General features: G+C 42.4%; 1 protein-coding gene across 1 annotated transcript in view; it reads right to left on the bottom strand.

The window, feature by feature from the left end:
* The window catches only part of WWP2 (WW domain containing E3 ubiquitin protein ligase 2), a 148251-nt gene that overhangs the window by 109125 nt on the left and 15148 nt on the right, over positions 1-23978 (bottom strand). The window contains exons 2-4 of the mRNA XM_043599552.1: positions 14312-14396; positions 7387-7534; positions 6921-7042 (exon numbers count right to left, since the gene is read on the bottom strand). Of these exons, the coding sequence (XP_043455487.1) occupies positions 6921-7042; positions 7387-7534; positions 14312-14381 (340 nt within the window). The 5' untranslated portion in view covers positions 14382-14396. The remainder of the gene's footprint in view (positions 1-6920; positions 7043-7386; positions 7535-14311; positions 14397-23978) is intronic.

Genomic DNA, 23978 nt, shown 5'->3' with positions numbered 1-23978 from the left:
GCCACTTGTGAATATAAGTGGAAAACCCCCAAATAAAATACTAACAAACAATTCTTAACAAAAGTTTCAAAAAATAATCAAACATGAGCAACAGGGTGTATTCAAGAAATTTTAAGATTGTTACTATTAGGAAATCAATATAAGAAATAGAAAGAAGAAAAATCATTTAACTATCCCAATAGTTACCTAAAAGATATCTGACAACAACAATTCAACAACAAAAAAAACAATGATTAATTATTAATTAAACTGAGGAAAAAAAAAAAAGAAAAAGAGCTTACTAACACCCAACTTTACATCCAGAGAAGAGTCATTAGAAGCATGGTTATGAAAAGGCAAGATGTCCACTCCATCACCACTAAAAGAGGAAGCTGTATGCAAAGCAACTAACAAGAAAAAAAAAAGCATAATTATCTCCTAATATGAGCAAAATTATCAATCTTAGAAATCACATCAAAGTCTACCAAGAAAACCCAAAAGAAGCTATTGAAAACATATACTAAGAATTCAGCTATTGAATGATTATGAAAAACAAAACAAAACAAAACAAAACCCACACATGCAGAAACTAATAGTCGTATACAAACAACACTAAGTTAGGAAACCTAATAGGAAAAGATCCCACTGAAAATAAAATCAAAAGGGTTTTTTAAATTTAGAAGTCTGGGGAGCCTGGATGGCTCAGTCAGTTAAGCTTCTGACTTCGGCTCAGGTCACGATCTCACGGTTTGTGAGCTCGAGCCCTGCATCTGGCCCTGCACTGACAGCTCAGAACCTGCAGCTTGCTTCAGATTCTAGGTCTCCCTCTCTTTCTGCCCCTCCCCCACTCGCACTCTGTCTTTGTCTCCCAAAGATAAACATTAAAAAAAATTTTTTTTTTAATTTAGAAGAGTCTATCTAAAGATAACTTCAAAATGATCTGAGTGAATTTAGAGACACTCTATGTTCCTGGGTAGGAATTATTGGTACAGAAATTCTCCACAAAGGAACTTTACATAGGATGGAATTCCAATAAAATCTGAAGGGATTTGAGGGGAAGAAAGTAGGAAGAAGAGGAGAACCTGACAAAATAATTAAAGTTCAGGTAGTGCTGGGGCACCTGGGTGGCTCATTTGGTTAAGTGTCCCCCTCTTGGTTTTGGCTCAGATCGTGATCTCATGGTTCATGAGTTCGAGCCCCTGGTCAGGCTCTGCACTGACAGTGCAGAGCCTACTTGGGATTCTCTCTCCCTCCTCTCTCTCTCTCTCTCTCTCTCTCTCTCTCCCTCCGCCCTTTCCTCTCTCGCTTGCTCTCAAATTAAATAAATAAACTTTAAAAATAAATAAATAAATTTCAGGTGGTACTGTCATATATGCAAAGAAAAGAGGGAGGAAGATTTTGAAAAGGAGAGAAACTCAAATAGTCAGATATTAAAACATGGTAATATTACAACAGTTAAGACAGTGATTGTAAAAGGCTAATAAAACAACAGATGAAATGGAAAATCCCCCAAGAGGCCCAAGTGTGTATGTATATATATGTAGACATGTTTTAATATAAGCTGAAGATAAACAACCCAAATCATTGGGGATAATAATCACAAATGGGTTATTCAATAAGTAGTGCTAAATCAATCAGTTAACTATTTGGGAAAAATTAAATTAGATCCTGGGGCACCTGGGTGGCTCAGTTAGTTGGGATCTGACTCTTGGTTTCAGCTCAGGTCATGATCTCCTGCGTTCAAGCCCCAAGTCAGGCTGGCAGCGTGGAGCCTGCTTGGGATTTTCTCAATATCTCTTCTCTTCTCTTCTCTTCTCTTCCCTCCCCTCCCCTCCCCTCCCCTCCCCTCCCCTCCCCTCTTGTCTTCTCTCTCTCTCCCCCTCTCTCTCTCTGCCCCTCCCCCACTCACAATATCTGTTTCTCTCAAAAATAAACACTCAAAAAGTAAAATAAAATTAGATCCCTATTCACACTGCACACAAAAATAAAATCACTTAAAGAATTAAATGTAAAAAACAAATCACAATGAACTAGTAAAAACTAGAGGTGACTATTTACCTGATCTCAGAATGGGAGAAAGCCTTTCATAAAGGAAAAGGCTACAAATAAAAAGGGTGACAGATTCAACTACAAGTTTAAAACATCTCTTTGGAAAATAGGGAAAAAAAAATCTACAAAACTAAAATGCAAATGAAAAACTGGAAAGATATTTACAAATTATAAGACAAAGAGTAACAGCCTTAACATATAAAACACCTTCAAAACTAAAAGACAAAAATGCACCCTTTGATATAAAAATGAACAAAGGACGTTACTAAGGCAATAAACACACTCTAAAGATATTCAATCTCCTTCAATAAATCACAGAATCATATAGGTAGAGTGATATTGGGGGAACTTCAGAGACATAACAACCAAATTCAATGAGGAGACCTCGTCCGAATTCAGGTTCAAGCAAACCAACTTGAAAATGACACTTAGAGGGGCGTCTGGGTGGCTCAGTCGGTTGAATTTCTGACTTTGGCTCAGGTCATGATCTCACGATCTGTGGGTTTGAGCCCCACGTCAGGCTCTGTGCTGACAGCTCAGAGCCCAGAGCCTGCTTCAGATTCTGTGTCTCCCTCTCTCTCTAACCCTCCCCCACTAGCACTCTGTCCCTCTCTCTCAAAAAGAAAATAAAAACATTAAAAAAAAAAGAAAAGAAAAAAGCAAATGACACTTAGAGATAAACAGGTGAAACTGAACAGGTACTGCGCATCAGGTGATCAATCATAAGGAATTCATGACAACATTGAAAGGTGTGATAATAGTATGGTAATCACAGACAAAAATATCCTTTCTGTTTCCTCTCTGGGCTCAGCCCTAATTTGCAGAGTCACGGCTAAACGCACGAAGAAGGTCAGAATCCTCAGTAAATGGAGGACCCGTGATGGTGCCTCCCACAGGAAAAGGGTGAAGAAGATTGAAATAAGCCAGCACGCCGAGTGCTGTGGCAAAACCAAGATGAAAAGATGAGCTGTGGGGATCTGGCACTGTGGTTCGTACATGAAAACGGAAGCCGGTGACTTGCAAGAGGGCTTCCACCGTCACAGCAGAGTCGGTCGTCAGAAGCCTGAAGGAGCTGAAAGAGCAGTAGAAGCTCCACCTCTTCAAACACTACTAGTCTACGATAAATGGGTTCACGTATGTAACACGATAGAATAACAAACAAGGAAAATATCCTCGTGTTTTACGAGAGGCAGGCTGAAGAATCTAAAAGATAACGCTGGAACATCTGTAATTTACTTTGAAATACTACAACCAAAAAGAGAAATAGATGAAGCAAATGTGGCATACCGTTAATTATCAAACAGGCGAAAACAATATACGTGTGTGTGTGTGTGTGTGTGTGTGCATGCGTGTATATATATTTTTTTAATCAAGCCAATAAAGGCCAAGATGCAACAGAAACTAGCAATCTTGGCCACCGCTGATGGAAGGGTAAACTGGCAGAACTTTTCTGAAGAGTAATTTTGCAATGTGTCAAATGTCACAAATATGTGAAAAATGTTTAAACCCTGCAAATCCATCTTTAATAATTTTTTTTTTAACAGACAGAGTGAGAGAGAGCCAGGGAGAAGGACAGAGGGAGACAAAGAAAGAATCTTAAGCAGACTCCACGCTCCGTGCAGAGTCCAATGCGGGACTCGATCCCGTGACCCTGGGATCATGACCTGAGCCAAAATCAAGAGTCGGACGCTCAATGAAATGAACCACCCAGCCACTCTCATCTTCAGTAATTTATGACAAGTAAACTATCAGCAATGGACACAAAGATTTATATATATATATATATATATATATATATACACACACACACACACACATATGTACACTTACATATATATATATATATATATATATACTTACATATATTTACCATAGCATTATTTATGACTGTAAGATACTTAAAACTACCCCAGTATCCAAACCTAAATTTCCACACAAACACCTGAGAAACTACTACTAGGCAGTCATCAAAAAGTACATTTTGAGGGGCGCCTGGGTGGCGCAGTCAGTTAAGCGTCCGACTTCAGCCAGGTCACGATCTCGCGGTCCATGAGTTCGAGCCCCGCGTCAGGCTCTGGGCTGATGGCTCAGAGCCTGGAGCCTGTTTCCGATTCTGTGTCTCCCTCTCTCTCTGCCCCTCCCCCGTTCATGCTCTGTCTCTCTCTGTCCCAAAAATAAATAAACGTTGGAAAAAAAAAAAAAATTAAAAAAAAAAAAAAAGTACATTTTGGAAGAATAATTAAAGCCGTATCAATATATTTTACGGTATAGCAGCTATGGAAAACAGTATACCGGTTCCTCAAAAAATTAAACAAAGAATTACCATATGACACATCAATTCTGCTTCTCAGGCACAGATCCAAAAGAACTGAAAGCAGGAACTTGAACAGGTATTTGTACACTCGGATTCATAACAGCACCATTTACAACAGGCAAAAGGTGGGAGCAGCCCAAGTGTTTCTGGACAGGTGGATGGATAACAAAACGAGGTATGCACATAGGACAGAATATTATTTGGCCTTAATAAGAAGCGAGATTCCAATACATGCTACAGCTTGGAGGTGCCTTGAGGACCTTATGCCGAGTACAGTAAGCCAGATATAAAAGGGCAAATACTGTATGCTTTCACCCAATTGAGGTAGCTAGTCAGATGCATAGAAAAAGTAGAACTGTGGGTGGGGTGGAGGGAAGAGGAGAAATGAACTGTGCAGTGGGTAGAGAGTTTGAGTTTAAAGTTCTGAAGATGAGGCACCTGGGTGGCTCAGTAGGTTAAGTGTCTGACTTCGGCTCAGGTCATGATTTCACAGTTCAGGGGTTCAAGCCCCTTAGTGGGCTCTCTGCTCTCAGCGCAGAGCCTGCTTCAGATCCTCTGTCTCCCTCTCTCTCTCTGCCCCTCCGCTGCTCATGCGTGCATGTATGCACTCGCTCTCTGTCAAAAATAAACATTTATAAACAAAGTTCTGAAAATGAATGGCAGTGATGCTTGCACAACAAGCGTGTACTCAATTGCCACTACACGGCACACTTACGAATGGTTAAGACGGTAAATTTTATGTTACGTGCCTTTTATCACAATTAGAAAAAAATAAGTAAGTAAATAAAGATCTACTGAGGGGCACCTGACTGGCTCAGTCAGAAGAGCATGCGGCTCTTGATCCTGTGGTCATAGGTTTGAGCCCCACATTGAGTATAGAGATTACCAAAAAATAATAATAATAAACAACTTTAGAACAAAAAAAAGAGGGGCACCTGGGTGGCTCAGTCAGTTGGGTGTCTGACTTTGGCTCAGGTCATGATTTCATGGTTCTTGAGTTCGAGCCCCACGTCCGGCTCTGCGCTGATAGCACGGAAACTGCTTGGGATCCTCTCTCTACCTCTCTCTGTCCCCCTCCCCTGCTAGCACACACATGCTCTCTTCCTCTCTCAAAAACAAACATTAAAAAAATGTTTAAATAAAAAAAGATATACTAATACATTTTAAAGAGAAAAAATCTAAAATAATATGTTGTAAAATAATATGCTGTTGTATGGTCACGATTTTGTTTCACGGATGCCTTAAAGATATACATGTGCAACAGGAAAAAAAGGCTCAGAAAAATACATATCAAAATGTTAGCAATTATCACTAAGCACTGTGGTTTACAGGAGAATTTTATTTTCTTTGTACGTCTGTGCGCTTGTGTGTAATTTCCAGTTTGGCTACAATTACTTTTACAATCAAAAGCAAAGGTATGTTGACAGAACAAACGAAGAAGAAAAGAAAGGACACTCATTGGCTGCTGATCCTAACGTGACAATGTCCACAAGTGTATCTCCAAAAGACATGATAAATATAACCCTCCTCGATAATCAAATTATAAAAGGCAGGCTAGAGTTTGAGAAAATAAAGACAGACTCAGAAGAGAAACCATCAGGGAGCTCCCTGCAGAACTAAAATAGAGGCGTATTCCTGGTTTTATGCAATTTCTGAAGCTGCGGCAGGCTCCCCACATCTCTGGGTGCCTGGCAGAAAGGGAAAGACCAGGGGAACCTCAAACACCACTCGAGCGGCCTGTCAGAAAGAAAAGACTTTTGAATCCACGCAGCGCTCACCCGGGACTCAACACTCCCCACCCCCACATCCCTCTTAAGCTAACTCCACTTTCAGAAAATATTTTCTAGACAGCAGACATCAAGAGAAAAAGGAGCCTTTCTTTCCATGGCGTTCCCTCCCCACATATGGTACCGCTCTCAATAGAGGCCTTTATGAGGGAGGGTCCAGATACCACAGCCACGGGTTATGCCACTGACCACAAGCAGCAATAAATAGACGTTAGGGTTTAGATTTCCATGCAGCAGAGGCACCCTGAATAATTAAGACACAGCTTCCAGCACATTTCAACATCCAGTAAACGTTCACTGAGTGCCTACTAAGCACAAGGCACTACGTGTAACACCATTCCCCCCTCCACACAAACACACAAACACACAAACACACGCAGCTTCTTTGTTCCATTCAAGGACTCAGACTAGGAAAGTAATGATTTGGGGTGCAGGCATTTGACAGTTTGATTCAAAATGTCACATGTCTCCGGGATTGGGAAAAGAGAGGCAGAGGCAGAGGGAAAGCATTCATCCTTGAGAAAGGATCAAGGCGACACATCACTGTATCCCAGCGCTAGAGCCCGAGGACAAAAAAGGCTGAATCCCACAGTGAAGGCAGAGAAGAGCTCTCGCCTTCCTAAAACTCCACGGGCAGCGTCTATGGGGAACAGAGTCCCCACAGCCCCTGGTCCTGGAGGAAACCGCATCACCGGGTCTGTCCGTGGTGTGTGAGAGAAATCCAAGCCTTCTGAATTCTTCTCCCACCCCCCACAGATGAATCATGTCGGCCACCCCGTCATCATACGTACTTTTGCCCCCATTGTTCTTCAGGACATTGGAGAGGTTGACAGAGGCGGTGCCTAGCAGCTCATTTCTCAAAGTATGGCAGCTCCAAACCTTCAAATCTAAATGACTCTGGGCCGTGACATTCCTGGAAAACAAATACTTGATTCATCACATCCAAGCATACTGGTCACTCCTACAGCTGAGAAGAAAACAGATCAACTATACTGCTGACATCTTGGCGGGGGGGGACCTCAAACAGGAAGATGTTCACGTACACCCTTTCCCCCACAAAGCTGGCCCTGTAACCATCTAGCTAATAATGAGTGCTCTGTGAGCTCAATGATGTAGAAACACCTGAAGAGAGGCGCCTTGGGTACCAAAGGCAGAAGAGTTTGAGGCCTCACAGGAAACCTGGATCTCCCACAACCCCCTTGGAGAGCCTTCTCTCTTTCTCCCATGTTACTGAGAAGAGAAGGGACTTTCTCTTACAAAATGATGATCTCATTCCAGAGAAGCTCCGAGCTCCCAATTCGCTTCCCAGTCTTCTTGGTCTCACTGGGGAGTCCATCCACTGCCACCTCCACAAATGAGTTAATTCGAGGTTGACGATTATGCACCTTGGGCTTTGCTGACACCACTGGACAGGAAAGAAAAGTCAAAGATGAGTCAGAGGGCTCCCAGCTGCCCCCCTGTGGCAGATGTTCTTGCTCTTTTCTGCTGTTACGTTTAAAAAGTAAGTTTTGGTTTCTTTCTGATGCTCAACAAATTTTTTTTTTAAAAATGAAGCTTAAGAAAAGAAGCACTCCTAACCTGAAAACTCTGGGATAATTATCATTAAGATGTTGGCAAATCCAGACTTTCATCTCTTACGCCCCCAATTCTTTAAGAATTCTTCTCAATTTTAAATGGCTGCAATACGAGCCCATTGTACAGACATGCCACAATTTAGTTAACTATTCTTTCAATGCTGAAAAGACTGCTTTCAATTTTTCACTCTGGAAAAATCATCATGAATATATAGATTTGCATGCATTTCCTCCAAATGATCTGAATATTTTTTAAAGTTCCCAAAACAGTTTAATTCCTTTGCCAAAAGGATAAACCCACGTAGATGAATATATTCATTTCACCACCATAGCATTGAGTATTAAGGTTTTTTTTTTTTTTTTGCTTTTTGCAAATCAGATAGATTAAAAAAAACATATAAATTACGTAAAATTTAATGAGCACTTGTTACAGACACGATGCTGTGCACACATCATCTAACTCCATCCTTTAAACAAACCCATGGGGCAGGGAATATATCACCACCCCCATCTCAACCAAGAGGAAGCAGGCTTGGGGAAGTTAGGTCATTGCCCCAGAAAACATAGCCAGGGAGCTTCAAACCAGGATGTGCACCCAGGCAACCTGACACCACACCATGCTATACATCGTTACCAGATTCTGCGTATCTGTTCTACTGCTGTTCTTCGATTACTAGTGAGGGTCAATGTTTTTTCTATGTGCTTGTCAGCCATCTGCATTTCCTGTTCTATTTGTATCCTTGATGTGGCAGCATTTCTGATGTTTATTTGGTAGCAGCAAGCCAGGCTAAACAAGTATCCATACACCCAGGGCCAGACAGGTGTCTCTTATGGCACACATCAGCCACAATGGAAACTCCAGGTCACTGGGATGGAACACATCCAAGATGTCCTCTATCCCATGCCCCAAATCAGAGCATAGGACTGGCATTTCTTACCTATGATGGCAAGACTGAGCTCCCCTCCATCAAGATTCCCTTACAGAGCCCTGTAAGGGTCCACAACTTGACAAAGGACAAACCTAACTCTGGATTCTTTTAACAATGCCTGTCTTCTCCCGGCCCAAAAGAACAGGAGAGAGCAAGGCAAACAACAACAACAGCAAAAGCTGTGGCTAAGATTCAGAAGCAACAAGGGATGGTACTGGGAAAAAACAGGTTGTGGTGGCGGGAAATGTGGTCCAGAGTAGAAAACCGAAATACTTTTCACACAGACCAAGGTTAACTGAGGCCACCTAGTGGTGTGAGCATAGCTCTGCACCCAGACCCTTAAGGTGGTGGAGCAGGGGGCCGACTAGTTATAATTCTAGTCCTATCATTTTGAGCTGGACAGTTTCTTTGAAATCAACAAGTTCAAGCCCTTCATTTAAAAGTTGGGCAACTAAGGTTCAGAGAGGGGAAATAACGTATCCAAAATCACGGAGTCTGAGGCAAAAGCTAAGCTGGGAACCAAGTCTCCCAGCTCCCGGCCAATTCTCTGAACTCTGCCATGGTGTTTCCTTTTTTGCCCCTCTAGTTTTTTCCCTAAGTATTTTTGTTTGTTTGTTTTGTTTTTGTTTTGTTTTTGGTCTTCAAAAATACCAAGAATTCCTATAAACCCTTCACCTAAGGGTCACCAAATATTAACTTTTCACTATATTTGATTTATTATTCTTTCTCTACCCCGACTCCCTCTCGTACACATTCACATTTGTTTTTGAAACTTTGAGAGTGAGTTTCAGATGCTGTGCCCCCTTTCTTCTAAATACTTCAGTGCATATTTCCAAGAACAAAGACATTTTCTGACAATACCACAGTATAATTATCAACATAGCGAAATTTAACATCCTTTAAAACTAGGATCTAATGTACAGACCTTATTTAAATTTTGTTAAATGTCCTATCAGTGTCCATTATAGCAAAAGAGAAAAGAAACTTTTTTTCCCCCCTGGTCTGTCCAGGACCCAATCTCGGATCACATATTGGTAGTTTTATCTTGAAGTTTTCAGTTTCCAGAAAAGGTGAAAGAATAGGACAACTAATACTTGTATACTGTGCATCAACTGCCAACTGGCCACCTTTGCTTCTTTCTCTTTCTATGTGTGTGCCTGTGTCAGTGCTATTCAAGAAAATATCAGTGATAAGGGGCACCTGGGTGACCCAGTGGGTTGAGTGTCCAACTTCGGCTCAGGTCACGATCTCATGGTTTAGGAGTTCAAGCCCCACATGGGGCTCTCTGCTGTTAGTGCAGAGCCTGCTTCAGATCCTCTGTCTCCCTCTCTCTCTGCTCCTCCCCCACTCGTGCTTGCTCTCTCTCTCTCAAAACTAAATAAATAAACATTAAAAAAAAAAAAATCTTCAATGATAAGCAAAAAGTTCTATGCCAGCACAGTCCAATGCAATGCCATGAGATACATGTGGCTACAAAGCCATTAACATGGCTAGTATGACTGAGGATTTGCATTTTAAATTTAACTTTAATCAATGTAAAAATTTCTATGTGGCTGTAGTGGCTATCTCATTGGACAGCACGGGATACAGACATGTGACGTCTATGTCTATATATGTGCATGAGTGGGCATATATCCACAAACTTTTTTGGTAAACCACTTGAAAGTAAGTTGTAGACATCAAGACTGATCAGCCCTAAATACTTCCAGAACGCAATTCATACAAGTAAGGATGTTCTATATGCTGTACACCTGAAACGAACAGAACACAGTAGGTTAACTATACTTCAATTAAAAAAATAACAATAATAAGGAGGGTCTCCTGGCTGGCTCAGTTGGTAGAACATGCAACCCCTGACCTCAAGGTCATGAGTTTGAGCCCCATGCTGGGCATAGGAAAGAGAAAAAGACATTCTCCCACCTAACCACACCACCATTATTATACCTTAACAAATTTAGTCACTCCTATCATTTGATACTCGTCACATATCCAAATTTCCCCAACTGTTCCAAACATGTTGTTATAGCTGGTTTCCCCCAATCCAGGATCCAACTGAGATGAGCAAATTGCATTTGGTCGCTGGCTCCTTAATCTTTTACAATCTACAGTGCTCCCCCTTCTTTGTCCATGACAATGCTTTTTAAAGACTTCCACCAGCTCTCTCATTGAATGCACCAAAGCCTGTATTTCTTAAATTGTTTTCCTCGTGGTGAGATTCACATTGAACATTTTTGTCAAGAATACTACACAGGTTACATTGCAAACTTCTCACCATGCACACTAGGTTGTCCTCCTATTGTGGATGCTAAGTTTGATCCCTTGGTTAATGTGGGGTCTGTCAGGTGACTCCACTGTAAAGATACATTTTCCCCTTTGTAACATACAATTAATCAGGGGGGTGATATTTTGAATGTTTCTTTTTTTTTTTTTTTTAATTTTTTTTCAACGTTTATTTATTTGTGGGACAGAGAGAGACAGAGCATGAACGGGGGAGGGGCAGAGAGAGAGGGAGACACAGAATCGGAAACAGGCTCCAGGCTCTGAGCCATCAGCCCAGAGCCCGACGCGGGGCTCGAACCCACGGACCGCGAGATGGTGACCTGGCTGAAGTCAGACGCCTAACCGACTGCACCACCCAGGCGCCCCTGAATGTTTCTTTTTTTAATGTTTATTTTTATTTTTGAGAGAGAGAGAGAATGAACCGAGGAGGGGCAGAGAGAGGGGGACAGAGGATCCAAAGCAGGCTCAATGCTGATAGCAGTGAGCCTGACGTGGCGCTCGAACTCACCAACCACGAGATCATGACCTATGCCAAAGTTGGGCACTCAACCAACTGAGCCACCCAGGTGCCTCTGAATGTCTCTTGTTCTTAAAACACAAGCCAAAATAAAGGTCTCAACATACAAGCAGGTTTATCTGGAAAATTTATTTACTGTTCGATGAAATATAAATGCCAATTTCACATCTTCACATGGGATTTAGCCTTTAAAGTTAACAAACAAGGGGGGAAAATCACACGTGGCCAAAATTATACCCTTGAAAAGCTCTCAGGAAGGCACAAAATAGAGTGTGATAGATGGTCTTTCTGTAGATTCCCAAAGGCCAGTTGAAGCCATGTTGTGCTGTTTTTTAGTATTTAGTTTCTCAGTGCTTCTTAAGTTAAATATCAGATAAAATAGGTCGCTTATGGTTAAGGGCCTTGATATATTTTTAAAATGTATCTTAAAACTCTAGGACTGCATTACAGAGATGCACAAGGGAGGGAACAGCATAGTCACATCTCCCAAATTACACTAGAGGCTCTATCAGTGAAACACAACAGAGGAGGAACCACCCACACCATTTATTTTGTCATTTCTCTTTTTTTCTTTCTCCCTAACCATTTGCCTAAGTGGCATTATAGACTCCCTATAGGTTAAATGCACATATAATGAGATGCACCTGTATTATCAAGTTAGCTCTTTCCACGCGAGCAAAAAATTTCACAATGAGGAAAGGCAAACAGAGAAACCTTTACAAGTCACTATGTGTTCCTGAATAATAAGGCCCCAAAACAGGGACTTCATTATGTCACCAGGCTCCATGGACATACTTCTGTTTTAATCTAGGCTTGCTAATTACTAGACAAGGTAGTAAAAGCTAAAGTCGCAAGTTCAAAGCTCTATCAAGTTCACTCTATCGCTTCTCCCCCCTCCAAAGACCTAGAACAGCCATGGAGACATCAAGAAAAATGATGAAAATGTATCAAGACTTTTTTTTTTTTTTTTTAATTTTTTTTTTCAATGTTTATTTATTTTTCGGACAGAGAGAGACAGAGCGTGAACGGGGGAGGGGCAGAGAGAGAGGGAGACACAGAATCAGAAACAGGCTCCAGGCTCTGAGCCATCAGCCCAGAGCCCGACGCGGGGCTCGAACTCACAGACCGCGAGATCGTGACCTGGCTGAAGTCGGACGCTCAACCGACTGCGCCACCCAGGCGCCCCAAGACTTTTTTTTTAATCCATAAGTAAATAAGAAACAGGCAGAGGACATGAACACACAATCCACAGAAAAGGAAATACAAGTTTCCCTTAAATATATGGTAAGATGCTAAACATCATTTATAACTTAAAGAAATGTGAAATAAAACTATGCTGACAAAGTTATCTTTACCAATCAGACTGGCAAAGAGAAAAAAGGTCTGACAACACATTGTGTTGGTAAAGATGTAGGGAAATAGCCACTCTCATCCACTGCGAGAAGAATACTCCTTCCAAGGAAGGCAACACGGCTCTCAAAATCACAAAACTACATCCCCTTTGATATGTCTGTATGTGTAATACTACCACAAGAAACTGGTAATGTTAGTTTCCTCCAATCAGGGGCACTGAGGAGCCGGAGGAAAGGAAACAATTTTAAAGTATGTGAATAGATTAAATAAATGAGTGACACTTACATTTCAAAAATAATCATTAAAAAAAAGATGACACAATGGGGCGCCTGGGTGGCGCAGTCGGTTAAGCGTCCGACTTCAGCCAGGTCACGATCTCGCGGTCCGTGGGTTCGAGCCCCGCGTGAGGCTCTGGGCTGATGGCTCAGAGCCTGGAGCCTGTTTCCGATTCTGTGTCTCCCTCTCTCTCTGCCCCTCCCCCGTTCATGCTCTGTCTCTCTCTGTCCCACAAATAAATAAACGTTGAAAAAAAAATTAAAAAAAAAAAAAAAAGATGACACAATTTTGCCTCCAAATGACTGTGCCTCTGAGAGGCCTGAGTGCTGATACCAAGTGCTGTTTCCCCCGTCCCCAGGCATCTCCCAGGGCTCTTCTGCAGACCTAAGGCTACCAAAGCTACATTCTGTCATTCAAGCAATATTCACTGGCAACCCAATATGTTTCCAGCACTGTTCCAATCACTGCGGTATCAGAAGTAACCAAGACAGACAAATATCCCTGTGTTTGTGGTGTTTATATTCTATTGAAGGAGACAGTTAACGAAGGAAATAAATATATGTACTGTGTTAAATGGTGACAAAGCTAAGAAGACAAATCTACAGTAGTGAAGAGGACAGATATGAGGGAGGTGGGGGAGGGGGAGGCTGCATCTGGGGGAATCAGGAAGGCCTTTTGAAGAAGGTGACTTTTGAGTAAAGACCTACAGGGGCACTTGGGTGGCTCAGATGGTTAAGCGTCTGACTCCTGGTTTTCGGCTCAGGTCTTGACCTCACGGTTTCATGGGCTCGAGCCCTGCATCAGGCTCCATGCTGACAGTGTGGAGCCTGCTTGGGATTCTCTGTCTTCCAATCTCTCTCTGCCCCTCCCCCAGGCGCGCTGTCTCTGTCTCTCTCAAAAATAAACTTAAAAAAAAAAAAAAAAAAAAAGAACTTGGCCCATTAAGAACAAAAAAAAGACCTCTAGAAAGTAAGGAAGCAAAGCAGGTAGACATCTGGCCCCAAAGTATTTCACTCAGAGGGAACAGCAGGTACAAACACTCAGAGGGGGTAGCATGCCCAGCACCTTCAACAGAGAGCAAAGAGGCCCGTGTGGCTATAGCCGAGCACATGTGGAAAAGTAACAAGAGATGAGGAGTGGGAGTGGGGGTGGGGTCATATCATGAGGGGTCTTCAGCTCCCACCGGGCAAGATGGAGAGCCCCGGACGTGTTTAAGACCTCAAAGGGCAAACCCCTCGCACGGCGCCACTCACCTTTCAGAGTAAGTTGAGACTTCTCAAAAGGCAGAGCCACTCCTGCGCGGCTGGAACTGGCAGATGCCATGTCATCACCAGAAAACTGCAAGGCAAGCACAGCAGTAGGTTTGCAGAGTACCTGGTAAGACACTGGGGAACTGTATTAATTGTAATATGTGAATGTAAAGATATGAAGTCCAGAAAATATAAATATCCAAGCAACTTGGTGTTACTTCTGTCACGGTGGCATTTGGCTTGTAACGACTACGGGCCTAGATGGATCTTGGCTAGCCCAGGAAGGACACAGGACTACTAAACCAACACGTACAGGAGACAGCCTAAGTAACACCTTCAAAAAAAGAGTCACAGTTCAGCAATATAAAAAAAAAGGGGGGGGGGGGGGCTGGGTGGCTCAGTCAGTTGAGCATCCAACTCTTAACATCAGCTCAGACCATGGTCCCAGGATCGTGGGATTGAGCCCCGCACTGGGCTCATGTGCCAAGTGTGGAGCCCACTTGGGATTCTCTCTCCCTCTCCCTCTGCCCCTTTCCCACTCACTCACAAGTGCATACGGATGCTCGCTCTCTTTCACAATAAATACGTTTTTCTAAAAATCCAATTTTTTAACCCATTTTTAATTTTTTAATGTTTATTCATTTCTTGAGAGAGGGAGAGCACAAGCAGGTGAGGGGCAGAGAGAGGGGGGGATAAAGGATCCAAAGTGGGCTCTGTGCTGACAGCAGAGAGCCCCATGCAGAGCTCAAACTCACAAACCATAAGATCATGACCTGAGTCAAAGTCAGACGCTCAACCAACTGAGGTGCCCCAAAGTAAACCAATTTTTTAAATCAGCAAAAGATGTGAATAGACATTTCTTCAAAAAAGATATACAGGGGCACCTGGGTGGCTCAGTCGGTTGAGTATCCAATTTTGGCTCAGGTTATGATCTCATGGTTCTTGAGTTCAAGCCCCACATGGGGGTCTCTGCTGTCAGCGAGGAGCCCACTTTGGATCCTTGGTCTCCCTCTCTCTCTGCCCCTCCCCCACGTGCACACACGCACCCGTTCATGCTCTCTCTCGCTCGCTCAAAAATAAACATTAAAAGTGTTCAAAAAAGGGGGCTCCTGGGGCGCCTGGGTGGCTCAGTTGGTTGAGCGTCCGGCTTTGGCTCGGGTCATGATCTCACGGTTCGTGAGTCTGAGCCCCACATCAGGCTCTGGGCTGACAGCTCAGAGCCCGGAGCCTGTTTCGGATTCTGTGTCTCCCTCTCTCTGCCCCTCCTCCACTTGCACTGTATGTCTCTCTCTCTCAAAAATAAACATCAAAAAAATTTTCAATTAAAAAAAAAAGTGTTCAAAAAAAAGGATATACAAATGGCCAAAAAGCACATGTGGGGTGTGCTTCACTACCTCACTCCATCTTGGCTAGAGGTATAAGTCTATCTTGCATTTGGAATGGATCTCTTAATCGTATACGATTTTGTAATAGCGTCCTTTGTCATTTGAAAAATATTGGTTCACTGAGCTATGTAGAGATTCCAAATGTTGACACATTTCATTATACACTATCCAAAAACAGCACATTTGTGAAATGTCACCAGTGATATCATCAGACAGATCTTTAAGTATTGGGAAACTGTCAAGCTCTTAGTGGTAGATATGTGTTCCAAAATTCTACTTTTCACTTCAAAACTCATATTTTATCATTGGCAACAAATGCTGTGAGCTGTTTTCCTTCAAGTGACAGGCTCACTTCATTCATCTTCACAAAAATGTCTGCCAAACACCCAAATCTAGTAACTTCAGTTAAGTGAAAATAGTATTTCACAAAAAAAGCAACGAACTCAGCTCTCAATTCAAACACTCACAAAAGTGCTTTTTCTCAAGGCAACCATTATGGTTCAGAACGCAGAAGCGCCTTGAGCATAGTTTCCATTTCATCAAAGAGAATATTTAAAAAGACACGCATACGAGTCAAGACTTAATAAAATTAGTAACTTTTACTGCTCCATCAAGTACATTCTTAAGTGCAACTAACTGTTTTTTCTTCTCTTTCACCCAGTATGCCCCACTGAGGAATACGGTGACAACAGCTGAGAGGCCTGCCACTGCCCGGATTCAAGCTACGGCAACAACAGCTCTACCCACCTTTGCTTTTGCACCATCCGTGCGTATGTGATCACAGAGGAAAAAGGCAAAGAAAGTTGCAATGAAAACAATTTTGATCTTGCAAAACCCTGTAACTCTCAAGGGGCCGCCAGAGGTAGAAGGACCACCCCTGAGAACTGCTACTGCAAAAACACTGAAATTCCTATTCTATTCAACATCATTAATACCTTCTCTCATTTTTTTTGTTTCTGATCTCTCCTCCGAACTTCCAATCCTGAAGAGCTCTTCAGCCTTAAAACAGTGCATGACTCCAAGAATGGAAGCCCTTTACGTGAGGATGGAATGTGGCCACTGTGAAGTCACAATGATTTTGACATTTTCCATAGCTAAGGTCAAATCATTTTGTGCCTCAAGATGTTAGCCCAAAACAAAATAATCTGCCTTATTTGTAAGATACATCTAGTCCAAAAAATTTGTAAGTGATTAGTTTTCTGTTTTTGGGTTTTTTTTTCTGGACTGGTCTGTAACAAGCATTTTACTTCAATCTTACATATGGAACAGCAGTGGAATCCCCTGAAAAGTTCCAGGGAGCATATGGCAATATGATACTGGAATGGTGGAATACGGGAATACAATACTGAAACTACCCTTATCGAGTTCTCAAGACTAGAGCTCCATGTTGGGGCGCCTGGGTGGCGCAGTCGGTTAAGCGTCCGACTTCAGCCAGGTCACGATCTCGCGGTCCGTGAGTTCGAGCCCCGCGTCGGGCTCTGGACTGATGGCTCAGAGCCTGGAGCCTGTTTCCGATTCTGTGTCTCCCTCTCTCTGCCCCTCCCCCGTTCATGCTCTGTCTCTCTCTGTCCCAAAAATAAATAAACGTTGAAAAAAAAAATTTAAAAAAAAAAAAAAAAAGAGCTCCATGTTATTAAATCTGGTAGTGAATTCTCAGTCCTCGTCTCACGTGACCTGATGGATCCATCATTCTCTTCCTTGACATGCTTCCTTCCCTTGGTTCCAGAAGTCACACCTGCCTGATTTTCCACCCGCCTGGCTTGCTGCTCCTGCTCAGCCCCTTTGCAGGCTCCTTTTCCCCTCCTCACCCTCTAACATAAGGGTGTCCCATGGCTCAGGCGTTACCCATCTGCTGGTTATTTCACTGGTCTCATGGCTTTAAATACCATCTATTTGTTGAGCGTCCCATATCGGTATGTCTGCTACAAACCTCAGACCCTCGAACCTCAGACCCTCTGTCTACTGGCAAAACCGATCTTCTGATATCCCCCCTTCCCCCACGAATGTGCTTCTCAGCCTTTCGCATCTCAGTTAATGACAACTCCTTCCAACCAGTGGCTCAGGCCAAAATCCTGGGGCTCATCCCTCCTTCTCCTTTCTCCCTCCCACCCCACATCAATCCGTCAATAATGCCTGTTGGTTCTACCATTAAAATATTCCCAGGTTCAAATATTTCTCTCCGCCCGGTGATCTCTTACCCAGATTGTTGTTTCTCCCTTCACCCCCTTCAATCTAATCTCTACACTCAGCAGATTGATTTTTTTTTTTAATATGTACGTCAGATTATATCGCTCTGCTATTCAAAACCACCCAGCGGCTTCTCATCCACCTCAGAGCAAAAGCCAAAGTCCTGAAAATGGAGGTCCTGTGTGCTACAGTCCAGACCCCTCTCTGACCTCATCCCTTTTCTCTCCCCACTTATTCCCTCCTCTCAAGCTACTACACAAGCCTCCTCACTGTTCCTTGAACATGCCAGATATGCTCCCCTCTTAGACTTCCACCTTTTCCATCTAGAATGTTCTTTCCCCAGTAGTCCACATACGTGGTTTATTCCTTCATTACCTCAGGCATTTACTCAAATGTCACTTTTTTTTTTAGTATTTCTTTTTGAGAGACAGCACACACACACACACACACACACACACACACACACACACACACACACGAGCAGGGAGGGGAGAGAGAGGGACCGAGACAGAAATCAGAGGCGGGTTCTGCGCTGACAGCAGAGAGCTCAATGCGGGCCTCAAACTCATGATCCGTGAGATCATGACCTGAGCTGACGTTGGACGCTTAATCAACTGCGCCACCGGGTGCCCTCAAATGTTACTTTCTTAAGAGGTGTTCCCAGACCACCCTATTAACCCTACCTCTCCACACACATTTGGGCCCATCCTTCCTTATTTTACTCTTCCTCCCTAGCATTTATCACTGACATGATTAATATCGTATTGATTTATCGTATTTATTGTCTCTCTCTACCCAGCCCCCCTCCACCCCAGAATGTAAGCTGCGTGAAGGCTGAGATGTGTGTCCCATCTGTCAGCCCTGTAGCCCGACTATCCAGAATGGTGCCTGCCCCATAACTGGAACTCCAGAAATGTTTCCTGAATCAATGAATTTGAACATCATTTTCTGAAATTTAAAAGGATGATGTTGTGATTCCCCAGTCTGAATTTGTTTGGGAAAAGCAATAAAAAGATCAACTCTTTGGGGCGCTGAGTGGCTCAGTGGGTTAAGCTTCCAACTCTTGATTTCAGTTCGGGAGTCACAATCTCACAGTTCGTGAGTTGGAGCCCCACACAGGGCTCTGTACTGACAGTGTGGAGCCTGCTTGGGAATCTCTCCTCTCTCTGTCCCTCTGCTGCTCGCTAGCGCGTGTGCTCTCTCTCTCTCTCTCTCAAAATAAATTAGTAAACTTAAAAAAAAAAATCAAGTCTCTTTCTACCTAGCAGATTAGCAAGAGATTGGAAGTCTGACAATAAGTGCTGGTGAGAAGCCTTATACACTTTGGGGGGCATATTAGATGGTACCTGCCAGCTCCATAAAGTTAAAGATGCGTATATAGTGCACCTCCCAAGATTCCATTCCTACATTATCTGCCAAGAGAAAATCTTCTAACACACGCTGAAGAAGCCATATTCAAAGACATTCGTCACAACAACGTTTCTAGTAGTAAAAATTTGTAAACAATGTCCATCAATGGGGGAATGAGTAAACTGTGATACATTTATAAAATGGAATACTATGTAGTGCTTGAAATATATGAATTCAATCTTCATGTACAAATCCCAAATTATAATGCTAAAAGGAAAAAAAAAAAAAAGCCAGGGGAAACCTAAGTGTAGCATAATGCAATTGGTGTATACTTGAACTTACACAAAACACTTGTACATTGCTGCGGCCAAACGTAAATGGAATAAAAGCATAAAAACGTGGATGGAAAGTAACCACACAGAGGTGAGAACAGAAGTTACCCCTGGGGTAGCACAGAAGGCAGCAGGGGAACTGGAGTGAGGAGCGAGGCCAAGGGAACTTCAAATGTATCCGCAACATTTTATCTTTTAAAGAAAAAGTTCTGAAGCAAATATGGCAAAATGTTAATATTCATTAAATCCAGATGGTGGTTTTTATGACTATTTTTTATCTAATTCTCTGAACCATTTTACATGTTTGATCTTTCCCGTAGTTTAACGATAATTTTAAGGGGGGAGGAAAGATCGTATCTTGAATAATGAAGGAAAGATTAATGATTATAAATTAAGCCTCAGGGCTTTCACTAACAGGGGTTAAAACACTATAAGCTGGAAATCCATTATTCATAGACTTTAAAAATAAAAGAACATTTTAAAAATCTTTACATCTATTGGGACTCTCTCTTTCCTAAGGCAACTCGACATAGGGTAGTTTTAAACTAGCTTTAGTATTTTTTAGCCCGTGGCTTGAACTCCAGAGACTTCGAGAGAATGAAACTGGAAGCTTCCACACGGCCTGTTAAATGGGAAGAAGCCCAAACCTCTATATACTTCGTGGCCCCAAAACAAAATCAGTCAGATAAATTTCAAAGAAGGCTTAGAAGGAAGAAAGCCAACCGGGAAAGGAGGAGAAACAGAGCAGACAAGACATTTTCTTTCTCCAATGTCTTTCGTGATTACAGTCCATTGTTTCTTAACAATAATCAGTGTTATTCTGCAGGGCTCTGCCTGTCTTTCCAGATCCAATAGGGAAAATACCACCTTGACATCGCAAGGTAGGTAGGTATTTTGAACTGTAAAACCTTTCCAACCATGTATTTTAAAAAGTAACCATTCCTAGAGAAGAGAAGTCAGATCCCATCCCAAAAGCACTTTTAATCTATTAGCTTCTGCCTCAGGGCCCCTAATGGGCATGAGTCTCAAATCCCCACTACGCACTACAGGAATCTCATGAAACCTGAGGCCCACCGGTCTCAGCAACACTGTGGTGAACTCAAGGAATTGTTTCCCTTGCTAAAAGCAATTGGAAATGCTTGCATCCAAATTGCTCCCCAAAAAAACTGACTTAGCATAAGCCTGGGCCAGGAAGGAGGAAGAAAGAGAACAATGTTTAAAATAGCACCAAAGATTACAGACACACAAAGAATTTCATTATTGGAGAACGTAACGGATTTATTGGGAGGGGAAGGGGGAAGCCAAAACTAACTCTGGTAGATTTACCCAAATTTGTTTTAAAAAATGAAACATATATTGTCCTCTGAACCTATCCTCTATGTAAATCTTGAAAAGTATGTTTTAAAAATGAAATAGAACAGAGTAGAAAATATGAGTACATCAAACATAAGGAAAAGTATTATTTCCTGAGAAGTCTGTTCAGATAAATGTATACTATATGTACATGCATACTGGGTCATATCAAATACATTTTTTTTCTAAAGGGTGCAGTCAAAAAAAAATGAAAAAAAAAACCGCTCTAAAACAAACCCATTTTATGCAGGGTTCAGATTAGAGAGACGCTCACAAACACCACAAAACCCAATAAGTAAACACTAGGTTTGAGGACTACTCATTCAGAGAAATGTCATCAGTTTATTGTCATTTTAGGTCTGAGAAATTCTTCCACATCTACATAAAAGAACCTCACGGGCCTGGGTGAAAGCTTTCATTTACTCATTCAACGAATATTTACTGAGCATCTTTTATACACCAAGCACTGTTTTGGGTGCTAGCGATACATCAGTGAATAAAACAGGAAAAAAAAAAAAAAATCCTGGTAAAGAACCTAGAAAGATCCCCTCCTGGCCCTGGCTCAGAAATGGAAGAAGTAACCACCGTGAAATACGCCAAATGTTCTCCATAAGAATGGCCCATCTCTAGGGAAAAAGACTTTACCCAGAGCTTTATCCTAACTAGGGGGAGGAAATTTCCCTAAGGCCTTTCTAGCCTTCTTGTTTCACCTAAGGGGGAGAAAACAGTTAATAAACACTTGTGAAGGTGACAACCAAGAGACAAAGACCCATTAAAAGACTGAGATTTAATAAGATTGCAAAATACTCCCCCTCCCCCATACTTTCCTATCATATCATGGGTCATAAGAGTGGGTTACACCTAAAAGAGATGAAAGGTGCACACTTTGAGCTCCTGGGGGACGTGCCTGGGAGGCTCAATCGGTTACACATCCGACTCCAGCTCAGGTCATGATCTCACGGTTTGCGGGTTCGAGTCCCGCGACAGCTCAGAGCCTGGAGCCTGCTTCAGAATCTGGTATCCTTCCCTCTTTCTTTGCACCTCTCCAGCTTGCGCGTGCTCTCACTCTCTCTCTCAAAAATGAATAAATATTTTTTTTAATTAAAAAGAAAGAAAGAAAGAAAGTCTGACTCTTGATTTCGCTCAGGTCACAATCCCAGGTTCGTGGGATCGAGCCCCATGTCCAGCTCCACAAAGAGCATGGAGCTTGCTTGAGTATCTCTCTCTCCCTCTGCTCCTCTCCCCCACTCATGCTCTCTTTCTCTTTCTAAAATAAATTTATTTAAAATTTTTTTATTTAAAAAAAAAAAAAAAAGGACTTCTTAGGGAAGACCAAAGATAACCAAGAGACCAAAACAAGAACACTAGATGAATTTGAAGTTTCTGGTACTTACAGTTTTAGTGATCATTAAATACAAACCAACTCCTAGCCAGATTAACATAAAATCCCAAACGAAAGGCCTATTAACCTCAGTTCCTATTACCCAATGCATCATGTCCAGCCTTCAATTAAAAATTATTATAAGAAAGGGGCACTTGGGTGACTTAGTTGGTTAAGCAGCTGACTTCAGCTCTGATCTCATGGTTCATGAGTTCTAGCCCCACATCAGGCTCTGCACTGACGGTATGGAGCCTACTTGAGATTCTCTTTCCTTTTCTCTCTGCCCCTCCCCCACTTGCAAGTACGCATGCACACACATGCTGTCTCTCTCTCTCTCTCTCTCTCTCTCTCTCTGTCTCAAACTTTTTAAAAAATTTTTTAATATTTTTATTTATTTTTGAGACAGCAAGAGACAGAGCATGAGCAAGGGAGGGGCACAGAGGGAGAGAGGGAGACACAGAATCCGAAGAAGGCTCCAGGCTCTGAGCTGTAAGCACAGAGCCTGATGCGGGGTCTGAACTCACGGACTGTGAGATCATGACCTGAGCTGAAGTCAGACGCCCAACTGACTGAGCCACCCAGATGCCCCTAAATAAATAAACTTTTAAAGAAATTACAATTAGGGGCTCCTGGTGGCTCAGTCAGTTAAGCATCCAACTCTTGGTTTCAGCTCAGGTCACGATCTCACAGTTTCATGAGTTCAAGCCCCACTTCGGGTTCTATGTTAACCCTGCAGAGCCTGCTAGGGATTTCCTCTCCTCTCTCTCTCTCTCTCTCTCTCTCTCTCTCTCTCTCTCTCCCTGGCTCATGCTTTCTCTGTCTGTCTCAAAAATAAATAAGTAAACTTTAAAAAAAATTATAAGCAATGCCTAAAGGCAAGAATAACAGTGTGAAGAGACAAAGCAGTCTCAGAACCAGACTCAGAGATAACAGAGATTTTAAAACTATCAGACAGAATTTAAAATAACTTTGGGGGTGCCTGGCTGGCTCAATCAGCTGAATGTCTGACTTTGGTTAAGGGTCTGAGTTCTGCTCAGGTGATGGTCCCATGGTTCGTGGTTTCGAGCCCCATGTCCGTCAGGCTCTGTGCTGACAGCTCGGAGCCTGGATTCTAGGATTCTGTGTTTCCCTCTCCCTCTGCCCCTCCCCTGCTCACACTCTGTCTCTCTCTCTCTCTCTCTCTCAAAAATAACTATGGATGAATATGTTAATGATTCTACTGGAAAGAGTAGAAAACACCCAAGAACAGATGGACAATGTAAGTAGAGATGTGGAAACTCCAAGAAAGAAAAAAGAAAATGCTAGAAATCTAAAACAGTGTAACACAAACGTAGAATGCCTTGATGGGCTCATCGGTAGACAACGTGGCCGTGGACTCAGAGCTTGAAGATACGTCAGATGCAACTTCCCAAATGAAAATGCAAAGAGAAGAAAGAATGTTTTTAAATGTCCAAGAACTGTGAGGTGATTTCAAAATGTGCAAAATATGCATAATTGGAATAGCAGAAGAAGAGAGAACAGAGCAAAAGAAATACCTTAGGTAATAATGGCCAAGAATTTTCCAAAATTAAAAACCAAGAACAAGCCCCAAATCCAGGAAGCTCAGAGAACATCAAGTAGGATAAATACCAAAAACAAGAACAAAACAAACAACTGGACACACAACATTACCTTATTTAATC

Source organism: Prionailurus bengalensis, chromosome E2 (genome assembly GCF_016509475.1).
Source record: "Prionailurus bengalensis isolate Pbe53 chromosome E2, Fcat_Pben_1.1_paternal_pri, whole genome shotgun sequence".
Lineage (NCBI taxonomy): Eukaryota > Metazoa > Chordata > Mammalia > Carnivora > Felidae > Prionailurus > Prionailurus bengalensis.
The sequence above is the reverse complement of the archived record's forward strand: the minus strand, read 5'-3'. Positions and strand labels throughout refer to the sequence as shown.